The sequence below is a fragment of the Hyla sarda genome, chromosome 1 (assembly GCF_029499605.1).
Source record: "Hyla sarda isolate aHylSar1 chromosome 1, aHylSar1.hap1, whole genome shotgun sequence".
Lineage (NCBI taxonomy): Eukaryota > Metazoa > Chordata > Amphibia > Anura > Hylidae > Hyla > Hyla sarda.
The window spans coordinates 135,188,320-135,209,537 of record NC_079189.1 but is presented as its reverse complement, the minus strand read 5'-3'; the positions used below and the strand labels follow the sequence as shown (position 1 = coordinate 135,209,537).

The 21,218-nt window shown below is 40.3% G+C and overlaps 1 protein-coding gene across 4 annotated transcripts in view; it reads left to right on the top strand.

Moving 5' to 3' along the window:
• Window positions 1–21,218, top strand: part of RXFP1 (relaxin family peptide receptor 1) — a 379,356-nt gene that overhangs the window by 115,306 nt on the left and 242,832 nt on the right. Inside the window, exon 1 of one of the 4 annotated variants that reach the window (XM_056561781.1) lies at window positions 17,587–17,669. The exons of the other annotated variants lie outside the window; for them this stretch is intronic. Within the exon in view, the coding sequence (XP_056417756.1) occupies window positions 17,646–17,669 (24 nt within the window). The 5' untranslated portion in view covers window positions 17,587–17,645. Of the gene's footprint in view, window positions 1–17,586; window positions 17,670–21,218 lie in introns of those variants that run through there. 4 annotated transcript variants of the gene reach the window in all.

The following is a 21,218-nucleotide window of genomic DNA, read 5'->3' as shown; positions in this document are numbered from 1 at the left end:
ATATGGCCTGCATAGACTGGGTAGGGTTTATATCTACTGCTGTATGGTCACTGTGTGTGGGTATTTTTGTCTGTATAGGGTGTTCTCTTTAGATACAATATGGTGGTATTATTCGGGCACAATGTTGTTATGCTATGTGGTCAAGGTGTGGTAGTATTGTTGTTGCTTGTTTATTGGTACTGTTGATAATGCTGTTCTTAATGTATTGGTTTTTGATCTGTAACAGTATCATGGTAATATATGGTTATGGTGTGGTAGTATTATTTGTCTCTTGTATGCTGGTATTATTGGTAATATTGGACTTGGTATACAAGAGTTGCTCAGTAAAAGTATAATAGCAATATGTATGGCAAAAATATTTGTCCCTTGCATACTGGTATTATTTTATTATTTAGTGGCTGTATGACTATTATATAGAGGCATGTTATGGTATTAATACACCTAGAACATTTTTTTTTAGCAATGTAGACACTTTTTCAATTCCCTGGGTTATCCAGCCTTTAAGAAGTGATGACCTATCCTTAGGATAGATCATCAGGTTCCGACTCCTGAATCCCACTGATCACCTCCAATTCACTAGAATGTCCTATTTCTTAAAGTTTTCATATATAACGTGAGACAACACATTATTTATGGTAAAATCTTCTTCCTCCCCATTCACGGGGGGTGTTCCTGCCCGCAGGGATGGTGAGGATATATAGTTTAATTGTGTCTTCTCATCAGCTCATAAATAGGCCCCTGAGAGGGGAGCTATACCCTAGTCCCATCTTCTCCAGATGTAATCACGCCCACTCAGCATTATTAATAGCCCTTGTCACCACTCTGCTCCCTAAGCTGATGTAGCAGAGCATTGACATAGGCCATGGTCTGGTTGGCAATCACGCTGAAAGGGCATGATTACAGCCAGAGAAGATGTGACTAGATAAGTACTGCTCCCCCAGGGGCCGGCGGGGAACACTTTCTTACATCTCCCTGGGATGGTGAGGAAGAAGATTTTACTATATATAACGCTTTGTTTTATATGGTAAAATCTGATAAGTCCCCCTTAGACCAAAAAAACAACTTTTCAGCTTATGCTGTTTATATTGGGCATCTGCTGAAAATTCATTGATCTCATGATCAGCAAAGTTTAGAAGTCCCAAAAAATGTGAAAATTTTATCTTTCATCTTTCTTTCAAAAATCTTATACATTACGTAGAACGTACTCTTACATAAAAAGCAATTTGTCACTTTCTCGTGTATTTTTTATTATAGGTAGCCATAGAATATCTCTATATACAAACTGAAACTACATATCTTGCAATTGCCAATAAATATTTCACACTTCATAGTATACAGTTTGTGTACAGTCCATAACAGTTATTTAATCTCCCATAAATGTAATTTATTTTATTTTTATGTACGTTTAGCATCAATGATGTATTTAATTCTTGGACAACAAGTGTCAGGATCCGGATACTGTGAGGATACTGGTGGTGGATCCTCTGTGTCAGTGGGGTGATGACGTGGGCCATACCAGGGGAACGGAGTCTAAGGGGTTACTGGTTTTCACCAGAGCCCGCCGCAAAGCGGGATGGACTTGCAGCGGCAGGTGACCCCCAGGTCGTTCCACCCGATAGCGACTCAACCCCAACTGATGGCTGAGACAGGCGCGGTACAAGGGATTAGGCAAGAGCAAGGTCGGACGTAGCAGAAGGTCAGGGCAGGCAGCAAGGATCGTAGTCAGGGGCAACTGCAGAGGGTCTGGAACACTGGCTTGGGACATACAAGGAAACGCTTTCACTGGCACAAGGCAACAAGATCCGGCAATACTGGGAAGGGGAAGTGAGGTTATATAGAGAGGGCACAGGTGTGAGCACTAATTGGGCCAGGCACCAATCAGTAGCGCACTGGCCCTTTAAATCGCAGAGAGCCCGCGCGCGCGCGCTCTAGGGAACGGGGCCGCGCGCGCCGGGACTAAGCCATTGGGGAACAGGACGGGTGAGGAGACCGGGATGCGAGCCGCGAGCGGGCGCGTCCCGCTACGCGGGTCGCATCCCCACCGGGAACATTAATGCAGCGCTCCCGGTCAGCGGGTCTGACCGGGGCGCTGCAAGAAGGTGAACGCCGCGAGCATTCCGGTGAGGAGCAGGGACCCAGAGCGCTCGGCATAACAACAAGGTTGGCGTTTTCAGCAAAGGGATCACTCCCAACTACTATATAACTCAACTGGCTCTTAATATCCGGGCATACGGTAGATATCACTAAGCTATCCAATATGTTCAAACTCTGGGTGTTACTGAACACAGATGTATTTTATATTTAGCATTAAAGCCACATTTCAAAGCAATCACAATGATTGTTGCCTAGTCTAAAACATAATCTTTAATGTTAGTAATATTCACAATGGATATGATGCTGCATTAAAACCTTCATTTGAAAGTTGCTGCACAGGAGCAATAATTGTCCATCATAAAAACTGTTAAGTGTAAACAGGCTTTAAGGGTACATCTGCTGATAAATGGGGTAAATAGCAAAAAAAAATCTGATTCAATAGATGGCAGTATGTTTAAATATAATATAATAATGTATTCCAAAAAGTGGTCAACTGTACAAAAAACTATCATAACATAATTAGAGGTAAGAGTGGAGTAGTACCATGGAACAGTTATTTTTGGACAATAAACATTTCCATGTCTAATAGAGGCCGAAAACCATCATAGGAATAAAAAAAAAAAAAAAAAACTCAATAAACATAGACAAAAGGTCCTTAAATAACTGGATAGATGAATTAGTATTTTTTGCCATCATAAAGAGTCTAAGCTTTAACATTTCTATCTTCCATGCATGCGTGGAAGTTTAAAGTTCAACTCTTTAGTTAAAAACAATAGCAGTCATCAACATTTCTTTTATGTCTCTAAAAACTGCATCCTACAAAATTGTCCAATCACTGCAATTTATAGCATGAAAATCAATATCTACCATGTGAGACCACATTTATTAAAGCAGCTAAGCTGTGAGACTATATCTATTCCATATTTTGGACTCCTGGGATACACCGTGGATTACACCCAAAATTATTAAAAGAGCTTAGCGGTGAACTCAACCCTCTGTTGCTTGTCACTCAGCCAATGCCTAATCCACTCAACAATATGGGAATCCAAGCTCAATGACTGCATTTTATTGATAAGGCTTCTATGTGGGACTGTGTCAAAAGCCTTACTAAAATCTAGATAATCTAAAATCTAGATACACAATGTCTACTGCCCCTCCACCATATATTATTTTAGTCACCCAATCAAAAAAATCTAAAAGATTTGTTTGACACAATCTCCCTGAAGTAAACCCAAGAAGTATTACTTTACTGAGAGAGTAGTGAATGCATGGAATAGCCTTCCTGCAGAAGTGGTCGCTGCAAATACAGGGAAGGAGTTTAAAGGGGTACTCCGCCCCTAGCATCTTATCCCCTATCCAAAGGATAGGGGATAAGATGTCAGATTGCTGGGGTCCAGCTGCTGGGGACCCCCGGGATCCCCGCTGCGGCACCCCGCTATCTTACTGCACAAAGCACACTCGCTCTGTGCGTAATGACAGGGGCCGGAGCATCGTTACATCACGGATCTGCCCCACGTGAGATCACGGCCCGCCCCCTCAATACAAGTCTATGGGAGGGGGCGTGGCAGCCATCACGCCCCCTCCCATAGACTTGCATTAAGGGGGCAGGCCGAGACATCACGAGGGGGGTGGAGCCGTGATGTCACGATAATCCGGCCCCTGTATCGCCCATCATTACGCACAGAAAGAGTGTGATCTGTGCAGTAATGATAGCGGGGTGCCGTAGCGGAGATCCCAGGGGTCCCCAGCAGCTGGACCCTGGCAATCTGACATCTTATCCCCTATCCTTTGGATAGGGGATAAGATGTCTAGGGGCAGAGCACCCCTTTATGCATGCATGGGATAAGCATTAGGCTATCCTTCATATAAGATAGGGCCAGGGGTTATTGATAGGATTCAGAATATTGGGCAGACTAGATGGGCCAAATGGTTCTTATCTGCCGACACATTCCATGTTTCTATATGTTGTAGCTTCAAATTAATGACCAAAATACAATGTGTGAACTCAGGCCAAGTGTTGTATTGTGCATTAATATATATGCTAAAATTGATCAACTTCATCACTAGGCATGGTAAACACCTTTCTCCTTACATTATAGCTATACAATGGTATATGGCAGCTATTAAGCATTTGTCTTTTGCTATATTTACCCAAATACAGAATATACATAGCCTTATTTAATACATTTCCATCTGTAAAATTTACATTTCACAGCTAAGAGAGAGAACTCTTATTATTTTAAGGTGCAGAAATTGAAGGCATCTGAAACTAAACTCTTGTCCCATCTTATCTACGATCGGAGAGTTTCTATTCTCATATGCTGTGCAGCTGTTCCTGCATCCTGTTATATTATGAACAATTTCCCACAGTATTATGTCCAGCACACATGAGACCTGTTCCAGCATCATAAATCAATGACTTTCTATCCCATTGGATGTGTTGTTTTACAAATCATAATATCAACTGAGGTGATTCTAACGATTTGTAAAACTTTTATTTCAATAGTAAATATAGAATGTATTCTACTATATATATATATATATATATATATATATATATATATATATATATATATTACCTCAGCATCAAAAAATATAAGGAAAGTCACTGCATATGTTAGGGTTTTGACTATTATAATATCTAAGGAAAAATCATAAAAGGGCTAAGGCTCCACAGCAACATTTCATCATACACGATGGCACTGCCACATGACCTTAAAGTTTCCATATGGGGAAAAATTGTGCTAAAATGACGAGAATTGTCACATGCAATCTTTTCATTAGATTTCGTTCACACTATGTCCAGAATCTAGGTCACGCAGTAACTTATGCCATGGTGGGCCCATTCACTTTTATGGACTGAACGTAGTCTGCTAGTGACTATACTTTGTCCACTTTTTAATCATATACAGTTTTTATGTGGACTTGAAGTGGGAGGGGTGTATTAGTGGAATAATTGGGGCATAGGCTACTTTCACACTGCCATTGACACACGGCAGTGCAGCCCACGTGAGAAGGTCAGGGGAGAATAGCAGGAGACAAATTAGTGCAATCGCTACTCCCGCTGAAAAACAACGGCTCACGACGGACCCCATTGGAAACCATTGTTGCCTGTTGTACAGATAATGACCGATAAAGGCAACAGTAAAAAAGACAGCTTAAAGGGGTACTCCACTGGAAAACATTTTAAAACCAACTGGTCCCAGAAAGTTTAACAGATCTGTAAATTACTTTAAAAAATCTTAATCCTTCCAGTATTTATCAGTTGCTGTATACTACAGAGGAAGATCTTTTCCTGTCTGTCTGACCAGTGTGCTCTCTGCTGACACCTCTGTCTGTCTCAGGAACTGTCCAGAGCAGGATAGGTTTGCTATGGGGATTTGCTTCTGCTCTGCACAGTTCCTAAAATGGACAGAGGTGTTAGCAGAGAGCATTATGGTCAGACAGAAAGAAAATTCAAAAAGAAAATAACTTTCTCTGTAGCATACAGCAGCTGATTAGTACTGAAAGGGTTAAGATTTTTAAATAGAAGTTACATGCAAATCTTTTTAACTTTCTGGCACCAGGTGATTTAAAAAAAAAAAAATGTTATCGAGTGGAGTACGCCTTTAACCTCTTGGGGACTCAGGGAATATTTGTACGTCCTGAGTCCCACTCCTGCGATATAACGCAGGGTCACGCGCTGACCCCGTGTTATATTGGGTCGCTCCTGGCGTCTAATGGTAACCGGGACCTGGGGCTATTAGCGAGCATCACCGATCGCAGAGACGCTCGATATTAACCCTTTAGATGGGGCGTTTAAAGTTGATCACCGCATCTATACTGTAAGAAAAAGCATTCCGGCAGCTCAGTCAGGCTGATCAGGACCATTGCAGTGAAACCGCGATGTCCCGATCAGCTAGGATGCGAGAGGAGGGTCCGTTACCTGCCTCTGGCGCATCCATTCAGGGATTGATTGCTCCAAGCCTGAGATCCAGGCTTGAGCAATCCACCGCCGATAACACTGATCAATGCAATGCTATGGCTTTGCATTGAACAGTGCTGTCAATCAATGTGCTGCATGTTATATCCCCCTATGGGCAAAAAAAAAGTGTAAAAAAAAAAGAGTTCATAAATTTGATTTAACCCCTTCCCTAATAAAAGTTGAAATCACCCCCTTTTCCCATAAAAAAAAAAAACATGTTATAAAAATAAATATAAACAAATGTGGTATCGCCACATGTGTAAATGTCCAAACTATAAAAATATATAGTTTATTAAACCGCACGGTCAATGGCATGTGCGCCAAAAAATTCCAAAATTTAATAAAAAGCAATCAAAAAATCAGATCAAAACAAAAATTATACCGATAAAAACTTCAGATCACAGTGCAAAAAATGAGCCCTCATACCACCCCATATGCAGAAAAATAAAAAAGTTATAGGGGTCAGAAGATGACAATTTTAAACGTATCAATTTTCCTTCATGTAGTTAGGATTTTTTTCAGAAGTAATACAAAATCAAACCTATATCAGTAGGGTATCATATTAATCATATGGACCTACAGAATAAAGATAAGGTGTCATTTATACCTGAAAATGTACTGCGTAGAAACGGAAGCCCCCAAATTTTACAAAATGGCGTTTTTCTTCAATTTTGTCGCACAATTATTATTTTTTGTTTTACCATCGATTTATTGGTAAAATGACTAATGTCATTACAAAGTAGTATTGGTGGTGCAAAAAATAAGCCATCATTTGGGTCTGTAGGTACAAAATTGAAAGGGTTCTGATTTTTAAAAGGTGAGGATGAAAACACGAAAGTTAAAAAACGGAAAAACCCTAAGTCACCAAGGGGTCAACGGCCATTCTCGACAGGGCAGAGTGAAATTAGCCATAAGTAATTTTTTTGCACTTTGCGCATATAGAGGGAGCGGTATCAGAAAATGTGTACAGGAGGAGGGGGATCGCTTTTTTAAATAAATCATATGAAAACACATGCAAATTCAAAACCACACTACCAAGTAGTGAAAAATATTCACTGTTGCTCAAAAAGCACAAATGGTGTATTCACTAGATAAAACAGCTCATTAATTGTGTAAATTTTAAATTGAATCAATAAGCATATTTTCCAATGCATATTCACTATCTTCCACTTAATAAATCTCCGTAATTAAAATAACAGTGGACCTTACTTTGAGTCCTGTAAAGTATAAGGATGGATGAAAGTCACAAGTAGACTGCAGGTATACGTCAGCATATCTTTTTTTCAAGTATGCTGATTTATTTTGGCAAGGTGCAATGAGCTCGTATGTGGTGTGAACCAAGCCTGACATTGTCCTCTATAGTGAAACAATGAGGTTAAAATGTGTTGGACATACTGTATGCTGAGGTGAGAATGGTTGTATATCATCAACATACTGTGAAGGGATTATATACGGCAATGGGATCTCACATCACATCACAGAACTACTGTAAATTATATAAGGGGCAATGTTCTGGTAGGGTGCAACTACTATGTATAATGTAAGCCAAATTTTGTGCCCTATACTTTGTATTTTAGAAAGTATGCTGAAACTGAAGTTCAAAGGATGTTTTAATTATGCTAGCCATAGGTGGACCGATATTTAATTCCAATATTTAATTAATCTTGCAATAAAGAAAAAACACATAGGGAAAGTATTCCACATGCTGACTGCACTGTGTGAGGTGTGTTTTTTTTTGGAAAGTTTACACTATGTAGCATGAACTGTTTCCCTACATTAGACCGATGTTTATTCATGGGGGACCGCACTGTCTGAACGGTGCGGCCCACATATTGTAAACCGCATATACAGGAGAGAAGATAAATAACATAACTGCTCTCGCAGTCATGTAACCCATTAATAAAAAATGACTTTTTTGAAACATTAGAAACAAAACTATTGCCTTTATCAATCATAGTGCAACATTTACACCTGACTTTCCCACATGCGATAGTGCCATTATTCTGTTCTGCAAATTTATAAGCATTAGCAACCAAATTCCGCAGGTTCTTTGACCTGCGGAATGTGACACCCGGGTGGTCCGCCAGAACATCCCTCAAAATTGGGTCTCCTTTTAGAATATACCAATATTTGTTCATTATTGTTTTTATTTTTGGTGCCGCACAATTAAAGTTGGTAATAAAATTGTGGCTATAACGGTTATTATTAGGGTTATTTTTGGTCTCTTTTTTAGGTATTAATAAATCCCCCTGTTGGTACGATTTCACTCGATTAAAAGCCTTATTAAGTAAGGACTTAGGATAGTGTTTTTCTTTGAAACGACTTTGCTCGTTAAAATCAAAATTAGAAGTACAATTTTTACGGATTTGCAAATATTGCCCATAGGGCACATTGCGGATCCACTTTGGGTAATGGGAACTGTTGAAATCTAACAGGCTGTTAATATCAACAGGTTTAAAAAAGGTTTTAGTTTTTATACTGCCATCAGAATCCTTACTGAATTGTAGATCCAAAAAAATCAATAGAGGAAGAAGAGCAATGTAACGTGAATTTAAGGCTCCAGGTGTTCATGTTAAGTGTGTCCACGAACGCCTGGGCTTGTAAAGCAGATCCTGTCCAAATGATGAACAGGTTGTCAATATATCGTCCTAGTACAACCTACATCGGTGAGCAATATTGCATAAGTTGTACCTTATTTATTTACGGTATCACACTAGGAGCGCCGTCTTCCTTTGTCTATAGTTGCTGTTGAAGGTCCCTCCCCTTGGATTCCAGAGGAATTGTCTGTGTATACAGCTGCACCTGGCGTGGTATCGGCCATTCCCCTCATGGTAGCCTGCTTGCCTGTCTGATCGGGATACCCGGTGTGGAAGTTTTGCTATTAGTTGTTTTTATACAGTGTTTGTTGTTTTCAATATGGATTTTCTATTGGATCGTGAGTCTGCAAGAGACACTATTATCTCTCAACTTATTGGGAATGTTATAGTGGAGAGAACATTCGAACCTGAGACAAACCGCAATACATTGTCTGAATTGGATCTTAAGATATTGAATTACCTTTTTAAACAATATGTGGATGTTTGTAAATTAGAAATACAACAGAGTATTGATGTACTTTTTCTATCAAGATATGCAGCCAGTAATATTTCTCCCAGAGGACTTCGTCCTCCGATGGAATCTTCTTTTCCAAATGATGTTGTTTTTTCTCGTGATTGGGAGGATTTTCTTGAAACCTGTTCACAAGGAATGATTGAACGTTTGTGTATTAAGAGAAGCAGTTTGTCTAAAAACTATCTGCAGGCTGCACATAATATTAGAGGGTTATTAACACCATTTAGTCAGTATAGCATTTTTAAAAAAATGGATGCTGTTATTTTTAACATGTTAAAAAAGTTTGAATTAGAAATTATTAATAAGAAAGCACATAAATTTAATAGGGATAAGAATGACTACGCCTGCGGCCAAGTCCGCAAATGGCCCAGGTATAGCTAGAATAATTCTAAACAAATGGGATCTCATTATGATCAGGTTGCTGATCCCTCTGTGGCTTCACCTTTGGTCGATATTCCCACTGATGATAATGTTCATCCGACTTTGGTTAAACCAGTTTTGGGGGAAAAAATTGCCAATCCTTGTACGAGTTTGGCCATGAATAAAGCTCTAAATCCTAATCCAGTGGATGTGAATTTGAGACCACAAAATACAGGAGCAGTTACCAAAAAATATCTGAGTACTCATCAGAATAGTTACTCTAATAACGTTAACCCCTCTAAAAATAATCTGTCTAAGGGAAAATACAATTCCAAAAATCATCATGAACGTAATCCTTCTCCGAATGGTGGTCGTATGATCTATAATTCTAGATTTCATAAAAAACATCATACTCCGAGTGTGCCTACAGATTTTCGGCTGCCGACTTCTCCTGTTAAGGTAGCGTCGGTGTCAGATAATCTTATAGTACCTTCGAACTTTGTGACTATGGATGCGATTTCAGATATTGCTACTCCTTTGAACATTAACCAATTTGTAGAAAGAACACAACATATCAATGTGAACGAGACCCTCCCATCTACCCTTTCACTGCCAATTCTGTATTTGGTTCAGGTTCCAGTGTTACACAATAACTCGATTCACGGGTTACCGCAACTTGAATTTGGTCCACACATCAGATCCGACAATGGAAGGATCTAGTTGTGAGGAATCTACTTTAGAGGATAATATATTTAACAGCTCTTTACTTACAGTACATGATATTTCCTCTACAACTTTGACCCAGAGTCTGACAGAAACAAATTCTGAGTCTAGTCTTTTTTTAGGCTCCCGTCCCATAATTGCCAGCACTGTAACACTTCAACAAATGGAAGAAGTTGTAATATCGAACCGCATCACCCAATATTTCCAACCGATAGTAACAAAATCAATAAAAAGAAAATTTGATACCGAGGCTGTAGGGGAGGTAGAAAACATAGATCTAGGAGGTCCCATTCCAGAATTCAAGAAAAACAAGAACCTGTTATAAGAAATCTAGAGCTAGGGACAAATACCCTTGTCAATATTGTTAGGGATGGCGACGGTAAAATTAAGATTTTTAATCTTTCCTCTTATATTTTGGCTCAGAATGAAATTAATTTGTTATATAAAGGACTTTCGTTCTGCCCAGTTTCGTTACCCAATAATTTCCAACTTTTTTTGGATTTAAATAGTTTCATACGGAAATTGACGCTTAGCAGACATTTTTCCTTTTTAAATAAACACAACTCTTTGATAGAAAATGCACAATCGGAACAATCCATTGTGGGCGATCTATCTTCTTCTGATCCCTTGAATGAAACTTTAATTAACCCCTTAAGGACTCAGGGTTTTTCCGTTTTTGCACTTTCGTTTTTTCCTCCTTAAAAATCATAACCCTTTCAATTTTCCACCTAAAAATCCATATTATGGCTTATTTTTTGCGTCGCCAATTCTACTTTGCAGTGACATTAGTCATTTTACCCAAAAATGCACGGCGAAATGGAAAAAAAAATCATTGTGCGACAAAATCGAAAAATAAACGCCATTTTGTAACTTTTGGGGGCTTCCGTTTCTACGCAGTGCATATTTCGGTGAAAATTACACCTTATCATTATTCTGTAGGTCCAAACGGTTAAAATGATACCCTACTTATATAGGTTTGATTTTGTTGCACTTCTGAAAAAAATCATAACTACATGCAGGAAAATTTATACGTTTAAAAATGTCATCTTATGACCCCTATAACTTTTTTATTTTTCCACGTACGGGGCGGTATGAGGACTAATTTTTTGCGCCGTGATCTGAAGTTTTTATCGGTATGATTTTTGTTTTGATCGAACTTTTTGATCACTTTTTATTCATTTTTTAATGTTATAAAAAGTGACCAAAATACGCTTTTTTGGAATTTGGAATTTTTTTGCGCGTACGCCATTGACCGTACGGCTTAATTAATGATATATTTTTATAGTTCGGACATTTACGCACGCGGCGATACCACATATGTTTATTTATTTATTTTTTTACACTGTTTTATTTTTTTTATGGGAAAAGGGGGGTGATTCAAACTTTTATTAGGGAAGGGGTTAAATGACCTTTATTAACACTTTTTTTTTACTTTTTTTTGCAGTGTTATAGGTCCCATAGGGACCTATAACACTGCACACACTGATCTCTCATCCTGATCACAGGCGTGTATTAACACGAATGTGATCAGCATTATCGGCGCTTGACTGCTCCTGCCTGGATCTCAGGCATGGAGCAGTCATTCGCCGATCGGACACCGGGGAGGCAGGTAAGGGCCCTCCCGGTGTCCGGTCAGCTGTTCGGGACGCCGCAATTTCACTGCGGCGGTCCCGAACAGCCCGACTGAGCAGCCGGGTCACTTTCACTTTCGCCTTAGAAGCGGCGGTCAGCTTTGACCGCTGCTTCTAAAGGGTTAATACCGCACATCGCCGCGATCGGCGATGTTTGGTATTATCCGCGGGTCGCAGCCGTTGATTAGCGCCGGGACCGACGCGATATGATGCGGGAGCCGGCGCAGGACGTAAATATACGTCCTGCGTCGTTAAGGGGTTAAACACGTGAAAGTCACTGCTTCCTCTTCGTTTTATCCTATTCATAATGAAGGCCCCTACATTGAGACCTTTTATCAAATTGTGCCTATGGAACTTTGTACATTGCGAGACAACTACAATTTTGGTAATATACAGGATAATTTAACTGTGAATGAACGGCAGGCTGTTAAGAGTCTTCAGGATAATCCCTCTATAATCATCCGCCCTGCTGATAAGAGAGGCGGAGCAGCGGTCCTCGACCGATTCGCGTATATTGACGAGGCTCTCACAATCCTTTCTGATAATGATTATTATGAAATTTTGGATAGTGACCCCTCTCCTCATTATTTTTTGGAATATAACCAATTAATAAAAAGGGCTATTGATGGTAATCTATTAAATAAAAAAGAAAGTGATTTTTTGTTGGTCAAAAACTATGCATTACCTATCTTCTATTATTTGCCCAAATTGCACAAATCTTTAGTTTGTCCCCCAGGTCGTCCTATTATTTCAAGTGTGGGGTCCCTCGCTTGCAACCTATCACATTATATTGATTTGTTTTTGCAACCTTTTGTTATTTCACTACCCTCCTATCTTAAGGATTCGACCCAGTTAATTAGGGAAGTAAGTTATACTATGTTTCCGACCAATTTTCTGTTTCTTACTTTAGACGTTTGTGCACTGTATTCGAATATAGTCACTTCCCTCGGTTTAGGGGCCATTAAAGAGGTCTGTTTGTCAGATAGTAATTTTTCACCCATTCAGGCACTTTTCATTATTGATTCAATTTTTTTTTATTGGAACATAATATTTTTAGTTTTAATGACACCATTTACAGGCAATGCAGGGGCTGTGCGATGGGGACTCGATTCGCCCCCAGTTATGCCAATTTGGTCATGGGGCGTTTCGAGTCCCTTTTCATCGCACAGTCCCCTGTTTTCAGTCAATATGTCGCCTTTTATAGGCGATATATTGACGACCTGTTCATCATTTGGACAGGATCTGCTTTACAAGCCCAGGAGTTTGTGGACACACTAAACATGAACACCTGGGGCCTTAAATTCACGTTACATTGCTCTTCTTCCTCTTTTGGGCAATATTTGCGAATCCGTAAAAATTGTACTTCTAATTTTGATTTTAACGAGCAAAGTCGCTTCAAAGAAAAACACTATCCTAAGTCCTTACTTAATAAGGCTTTTAATCGAGTGAAATCGTACCAACAGGGGGATTTATTAATACCTAAAAAAGAGACCAAAAATAACCCTAATAATAACCGTTATAGCCACAATTTTATTACCAACTTTAATTGTGCGGCACCAAAAATAAAAACAATAATGAACAAATATTGGTATATTCTAAAAGGAGACCCAATTTTGAGGGATGTTCTGGCGGACCACCCGGGTGTCACATTCCGCAGGTCAAAGAACCTGCAGAATTTGGTTGCCCCTAGTGATGGTCTGAGAAGCAATCCCTCTAATGCTTATAAATTTGCAGAACAGAATAATGGCACTATCGCATGTGGGAAAGTCAGGTGTAAATGTTGCACTATGATTGATAAAGGCAATAGTTTTGTTTCTAATGTTTCAAAAAAGTCCTTTTTTATTAATGGGTTGCATGACTGCGAGAGCAGTCATGTTATTTATCTTCTCTCCTGTATATGCGGTTTACAATATGTGGGTCGCACCATTCAGATGGTGCGGTCCCGCATGAATAAACATCGGTCTAATATAGGGAAACAGTTCATGCTACATAGTGTCTCTCGTCATATTTGTCAGACACATGCAGGGAATTTTGATAGTTTAAAATTGAAAGTTATTGAGGCTATACCATCTGCCGTTAAAAAACGCTTCCAGAAATTAATTAATAGGGAGTCCTATTGGATTTTTTCTTTATGTTCCCACTTTCCTGAGGGATTAAATGAGATTATCGAGAACGCGAGCTAGCATGAACTGTTCTCCATCTTTTATATGTTTTACTTGTTAAATATTCATTTTTTTTATAATCTGTATATGTTTTTCCTGTTATTGTGTTTTATGCCAGCAATGTATGGGTCAATGTTTTTGTATAAATATCCCCAGTCCTCCCCTTTTCCCAACATGCCTGATGAAGCTGGTTATCCAGCGAAACGCGTTGCATGCCGGGTAAAATAAATCTGTTTTTACCTTGAAGTCTTGTGCGCCAGCTCTATCCTGTGCTGTCCTGGAGGGATCTGTCCTCATATCCCGACCTCCAATCCTGTCCTCCTATCTCGACCTCACATCCCATCCTCATATCCCGTCCTCATATCCCATCCTCATATCCCGACTTCCTATCTCGACCTCATTTCCCGTCCTCCTATTTTGACCTCATATACCAACCTCATATCCCGACCTCATATCCCATTCTCATATCTCATCCTCACATCCCGTCCTTACATCCCGTCTTGATATCCTGACCTCATATACCGTCCTTATATCCTATCATCATATCCCAACCTCATATCCCAACCTCATATCCCGTCCTTATGTCCCATCCTCATATCCTGTCCTCAGGTGGGACTGATTTGTTATGAAGATATTGTAAGCTTAAAATAGAATTGTACGTGTCTTTGTGGGACTGGGCGTGACCGATGCACAAAAAGGGTAGATAATAAAAGGGGTGGGGCTTAAAATGTGGGCTGTTCTTTGTGAGATGGGGTGTGGCTTGAAAGCCGGATTGACACATTCACTAGGAGATGCAGAGCAGAGCTTGTGGAGTAAGGTAACGGAAGTCCCATATACTTGCATGGTACTTGAAACAAAAAAATATCTCTTATATAAGGGTTAATTTAACTATCATATATTTTTATTTGACATATAAGTAATATGTGTGCCAGGTATTATTGAAATATCTCCAGCTGTACGGAAGTTATGTGGGAACATACATTTCCCATTGATTTGCATGGAACTTTAAACGAAAACCCCGATCCTTACAAATTGGGGGTAGTTAAGGGTTAAATTAACTATCCTATATTTTAAGTGGACATATAAGCAACATGTGACCAAGTATCATCAAAATATCTCCAGCCGTTTGGAAGATATTTAGTAACATATATTTCCCATAGACTTGTATGGGACTTTAAACAAAAACCCCAACCCTGGCAAATGGGGCTGATTAAGGGTTAAATCACCTATCCTATGTTTGTTGTTGACATATAAGTAACAGTAACATGTGTGCCAAGTTTCATATTAATATCTTTAGCCGTTTGGACGTGATGCTGGAACATACACACACATACATACACACACACACAAATTGAGTTTTATATATATATATACATATATATATATATATATATATATATATATATAGATAGACTAGCTGAGTACCCGGCGTTGCCTGGTTTTTCCTTCCTAATCCTTGTTGTGGAGGAAAATCAACAAATGAAGCATTTGACTTCATATCCTGTCCTCATATATTGTTGTCATATCCCAACCCTATATCCCGTCCTCATACCCCGACCTCCTATCCCGACTACCTAGCCCGTCCTCCTATCCCGTCCTCATATCCCGTCCTCCTATCTCGACCTTCTATCTCAACCTCCTATGTCGAACTCCTATCCCAACCTCCTTTCCCGACCTCCTATCTCGTCCTCCTATCCCATCCTCCTATCTCGACCGCCTATCTTGACCTCATATCCTGACCTCCTATCCCATCCTCATATGTCGTCCTCATAGCTGTCCTCATATCCTGTCCTCCTATCCCATCATGTTATCTCGATTTCCTATCTTGACCTCCTATCCTGACCTCCTATCCTGAACTCCTATCCCGTCCTCATATCCCGTCCTCATATCCCGTCCTCATATCCTGTCCTCCTATCTCGACCTCCTATCTCAACCACCTATCCCGACCTCCTATCCCGACCTTCTATCCCAACCTCCTTTCTCAACCTCCTATCTCGACCTCCTATCCAGACCTCCTATCCCGACCTCCTATCCCGTCCTGCTATCCCGACCTCCTATCTCAACCTCCTATCTCGACCTCCTATCCCGACCTCCTATCCTGACCTCCCATCCTGTCCTCATATCCCGACCTGTAATATGTGTACCAGGTATTGAAATATCTCCAGCCGTGAGGAAGTAATATGGGAACATACATTTCTCATTGGTTTGCATGAAAATTTAAACAAAAAACCCCGACCCTCACAAATGGGGGTAGTTTAGGTTTAAATTAACTATCCTATATTTTAAGTGGACATATAAGTAACCTGTGACCAAGTATTATCGAAATATCTCCAGCCGTTTGGAAGTTATGCAGTAACATACATTTCCCATAGACTTGTATGGGACTTTAAATAAAACCCTGACCCTGGCAAATGGGGGTGAGTAAGGGTTAAATTGCCTATCCTATGTTTGTTGTTGGCATATAAGTAACATATGTGGAAAGTTTCATGTTAATATCTTTAGCCGTTTGGACGTGATTGTGGAACATACACACACATATACACACATACACACACACACATTGAGTTTTATATATATAGATGATTTATAATAGCAATATACATGAACATGTCAAAAGTGTATTGCCCACAGTGTACATTAATAGTAAATGATATGTACCTGCTGTGCATCAAACTTTGAAAGGAAAACAATGTGGTGCATGACATTCAGTAAATTCCCTTTCTGACTTGATATGAGCTTAGATTTCTGATATAATTCACACCAGTTATTGGCATGAACTACATTTAGGGTATGTTCACACGTACAGGATCTGCTGCATATTTTTGCCGCATATTTTGTGCAGCTGATTTTGCTACCCATTAACTTCACTGGGTAGCAAAATCTGCTGCACAAAATATTCAGCAGATCCTGGGAACGTACCCTTAAAGGGGCATTCCGGCCTTAGAAATCTTATCCCCTATCCACAGTATAGGGGATAAGATGTCTGATCGTGGGGGTCCCTCTGCTAGGACCCCCACGATCTCAGTGCAGCACCCGGCATTCTGGGCCAGGTGCTGCTCCCAAGACAGAGACGTGCCGTCACACCCCCTCCAATAGACATTAATAGAGGGGGCATGGCATGACGTCACAAAGGGGCGTGATATGACATCATGTCTCCATCTCGAAAGCAGCACCCAGCACAGAATGACCTTTAATCTGTCAGGCCGTGGAGGCTTGCTCCCTTGTATGCAAAGTCAAAATTCTTGTGCAATTTTTTTTTTCCAACTCTTGTCCACCAAAAACAGGTGAACAGGAGTACAAGGGATCCCCCCCATATCTTCACTGTCCTTAGATTTAAGTACAAACTTTGTGCAATATGACTACCGTGCCTCTTTAGAAATGGCTGAAACACTAGAGGGGATCAATCCTTGCATTTCCGAAACGACTATTTAGACATGACAGCAAATGCATTTTCCTAAATCTCCCTTTCTGCTTTTCTCTTGGCTCTTGTTGCATGTAAATTAAAATACTCTTTAAACTAATTGAGAATATTGATCCCAAGGTTTCCATTCAGCTGTCTACCTGAGAATAGAGGTTTGCAGTAGGTGAGCCATTAAGTGCATGAATTATTGGCAGGCATGTGAGGTATGTAACACTGGTTACTGAGCAACTAGTATAACAATGTCCCAATGCATGAATTTTCTAATTTAAAATTAAGTAATTAAGCAATTTTGTAAATAGTGTTTCTCTTTTCAATAGTTTTTTAAATATTGCTCTTATCCAGACGTATATGTCTCCATGGTATCATACTACAAGCAAACTGTGTATCATCTGATCCTTTCTCTTTCCACTTCCTGACAATTACAGATTGTCTCACATCCATTGGGGTCGTATATGGATCATTTAACTATAATCAGAATCATCTGATGAACATTTCCCTCTCTCAAATGCCTTTCTTTCTCTATGATGCCGAGGGTCTTCTCTCCTACCCCTACTCTGACCCTGGAATCATCCACCTATAAGACATATGAAGACATGAACAGTGCAACTCACCAAGGTCACTTAGGAAAGTGCCAGATATTGATCAGTCTAATTCAATGAGGCTAATCTGTGTCCATGCAAGCTAATAAATTATGTGACAAATCTGAGGATAACTAAGAAGTTGTGTAATGTATTGCACAGTGTATTTGTTACTAGAGATGAGCAAACTTTTGAAAAATTGGATTCGATACGAATTCGATCCGATTCGATCTGAATCACTGCCGCAGAGTGGCACAATGACAGAGCCTGGAGGTGGCATCAGTATGAGAAGACCATATAGTTTCTGAATGACACAGCGTGGGGGTGTTGGCAGCATGAGGAGACCATAAGGTGGCTAAAGGACACAGCATGGAGGTGTTGGCAGCATGAGGAGACCATATAGTGGCTGAATGACACAGCATGGAAATGTTGGTAGCATGAGGAGACCATATAGTGGCTGAATGACACAGCGTGGAGGTGTTGGCAGTAAGAGGAAACCATACAGTGGCTAAATGACACAGCATGGAGGTGTTGGCAGCATGAGGAGACCATATAGTGGCTGAATGACACAGTGTGGAGGTGTTGGCAGCATGAGGAGACCATATAGTGGCTGAATGAAATAGCTTGGATGTGGCTGAAGCATGAGGAGACCATATAGTGTCTGAATGGCACAGCCTGGAGTTGGCAGCAGCATGAGTAGACACTAGGGCTTCACGATAGCTAAGATTAGAAGACAAATTTTGAAATTTAAATTGAAGATTTAGGGTGGCTAGTGCTACCATAAAAAATATTTTAGGCCCGGACCCAGGCCCAGCAGCATCAGTAAACCATATATTGGCTGAATGACACAGCCTGGAGTTGGCTGAAGCATCAGGAGACCATATAGTGTCTGAATGAAACAGCTTGGATGTGGCTGAAGCATGAGGAGACCATATAGTGTCTGAATGGCACAGCCTAGATTTGGCAGCAGCATGAGGAGACACTGGGGCTTCACAATACCTAAGATTAAAAAGACACATTTTGAAATTTTAATTGAAGATTTAGGGTAGCTAGTGCTACCATAAAAAATGTTTAGGCCCAGACCCAGGCACAACAGCATCAGTAAACCATATATTGGCTGAATGACACAGTCTGGAGTTAGCTGAAACATGAGGAGACCATTGAAATTTAAGATTTTTAAATTTAAGATTTCGAAATTGAAATTAAGGATTTTGAAATTGAAATTTCACCACTCTGCCTGACATACTTATTGCGTATATAAGGGGGTACAATACGCTTCACTATGCTTAAAACAGTATTTGTCTAGAACAGCCGCAGGTTTGTACTATTGGCTGTCCTTTCACAGTATATAGAGCCTTGACAGATTGACATGTACAAAATAGTACACTACTTGGATGCAGGTATATGGTATGCACTTATGAGGGCAGAAAAATGTGCTACAGTACGCTTAAAAATACTTATTTTTACCTGTGTCCCAGATTTCAAAATTCCTTTATAATCAGAAAATGTCAGAATACCACCTGACATTCAAAATAAGAAAATGATACATATGTTCTCTGAAGAAAAGGATCCTTCATTAGATGACAATATGAGTATTGTGTGTTCCAGTGACATTAGCTCATCGGAGGAACAGGAAAACATGATACAACTTAATTCTGCAACTGGAAAAACCACAAGCCTACTGGAACTGAGGAACTTCAAAATGGTAAATCTACCACCTGGGATAGTCAGTCAATTTCAACAGCTGGTGGTCAGTATCCACAGTTCCCTGTTTCTGCTAGTCCTTGGCAATATTCCTTTTATTACTGGTCTGGTATCAACATGGCAATAATGCTGGGAGAGTAACTCAAGGATAGCCACATGTTTCCTGCAATACATAGTCAATATATGGAGACCATATAGTGGCTGAATGACACAGCCTGGAGTTGGTTGAAGCATGAAGAGAGACCATATAGTGTCTGAATGGCAAAGCCTTGAGTTGGCTGAAGCATGAGGAGACCATAAAGTTGCTGAATGACACAGCCTGGAGCTGCAAGCAGCATGAGTAGACACTAGGGTTTCACGATCCCTAACATTAAAAGATTAATTTTGAAATTAAGCAGCATCAGTAAACTATATATTGTCTGAATGAAACAGCCTGGAATTGGCTGAAGCACGAGGAGACCATATAGTGTCTGAATGGCACAGCCTGGAATTGGCAGAAGCATGAGGAGACCATTGAAATTTAAAGCGTACCTGTCAGATCCATAAAATTTAGCTCACTAGTCTGAATTCCTCTCAAATGGAGGGGGCGTGGCCTCACTGTGCAGGTATCCGCCCCCTCCCTCAGTATGCTGTCTGCTCACATCTCCCCTAGCATTAGCAAAACTACAACTCCCAGCTTGTCCTTACTGACAGTAGCGCGACACAAGCTGACAGTGTGAGGATTTTTCCTCCAGCCATGAGCCCTGTGCTCACAGCTGTCAATCAAGGAAGTAGGTCCATGACATAGGTGATGATGCATGGACACAGCAAGACTAAAATGTGTCCAAGCAGGCGGGGGGGGGCCTGGGGGCAATTGATTGACTGGCTTTTTCAGTATGAAATATTGAAAATGTTCTAATGAAAGAAATAGCTAAACTTTTTGGTTTTGCATGCCTTACAACATATCAAAAGTTTTTGGATCTGATTGATTGATTCATTTAAGATTTTTAAATAGAAATTTAAGATTTTTTTTTTCTTGAAATTGAGGATTCTGAAATTGAAATTTTAACTCCCAAGTTTTAGTGTCCTGGGCCCCGGCGTGTGAGTACAAAGGACCAAATCTAACAAGGAGTCACATGGCAGCACAATGACAGAGCCTGGAGGTGGCATCAGTATGAAGAGACCATATAGTGGCTGAATGACACAGCGTGAAGGTGTTGGCAGCATGAGGAGACCATATAGTGGCTAAATGACACAGCGTGGAGGTTTTTGCAGCATGAAGAGACCAGATAGTGGCTGAAGGACAGAACGTGGAGGTGTTGGCAACATGAGGAGACCATATACTGGCTTAATGACACAGCTTGGCTGTGACTGAAGCATGAGGAGACCATATAGTGGCTGAATTGCACAGCCTGGAGGTGGCTGAAGCATGAGGAGAGACCATATAGTGGCTGAATGGCACAGCCTGGAGTTTGTGGCAGAATGAGGAGA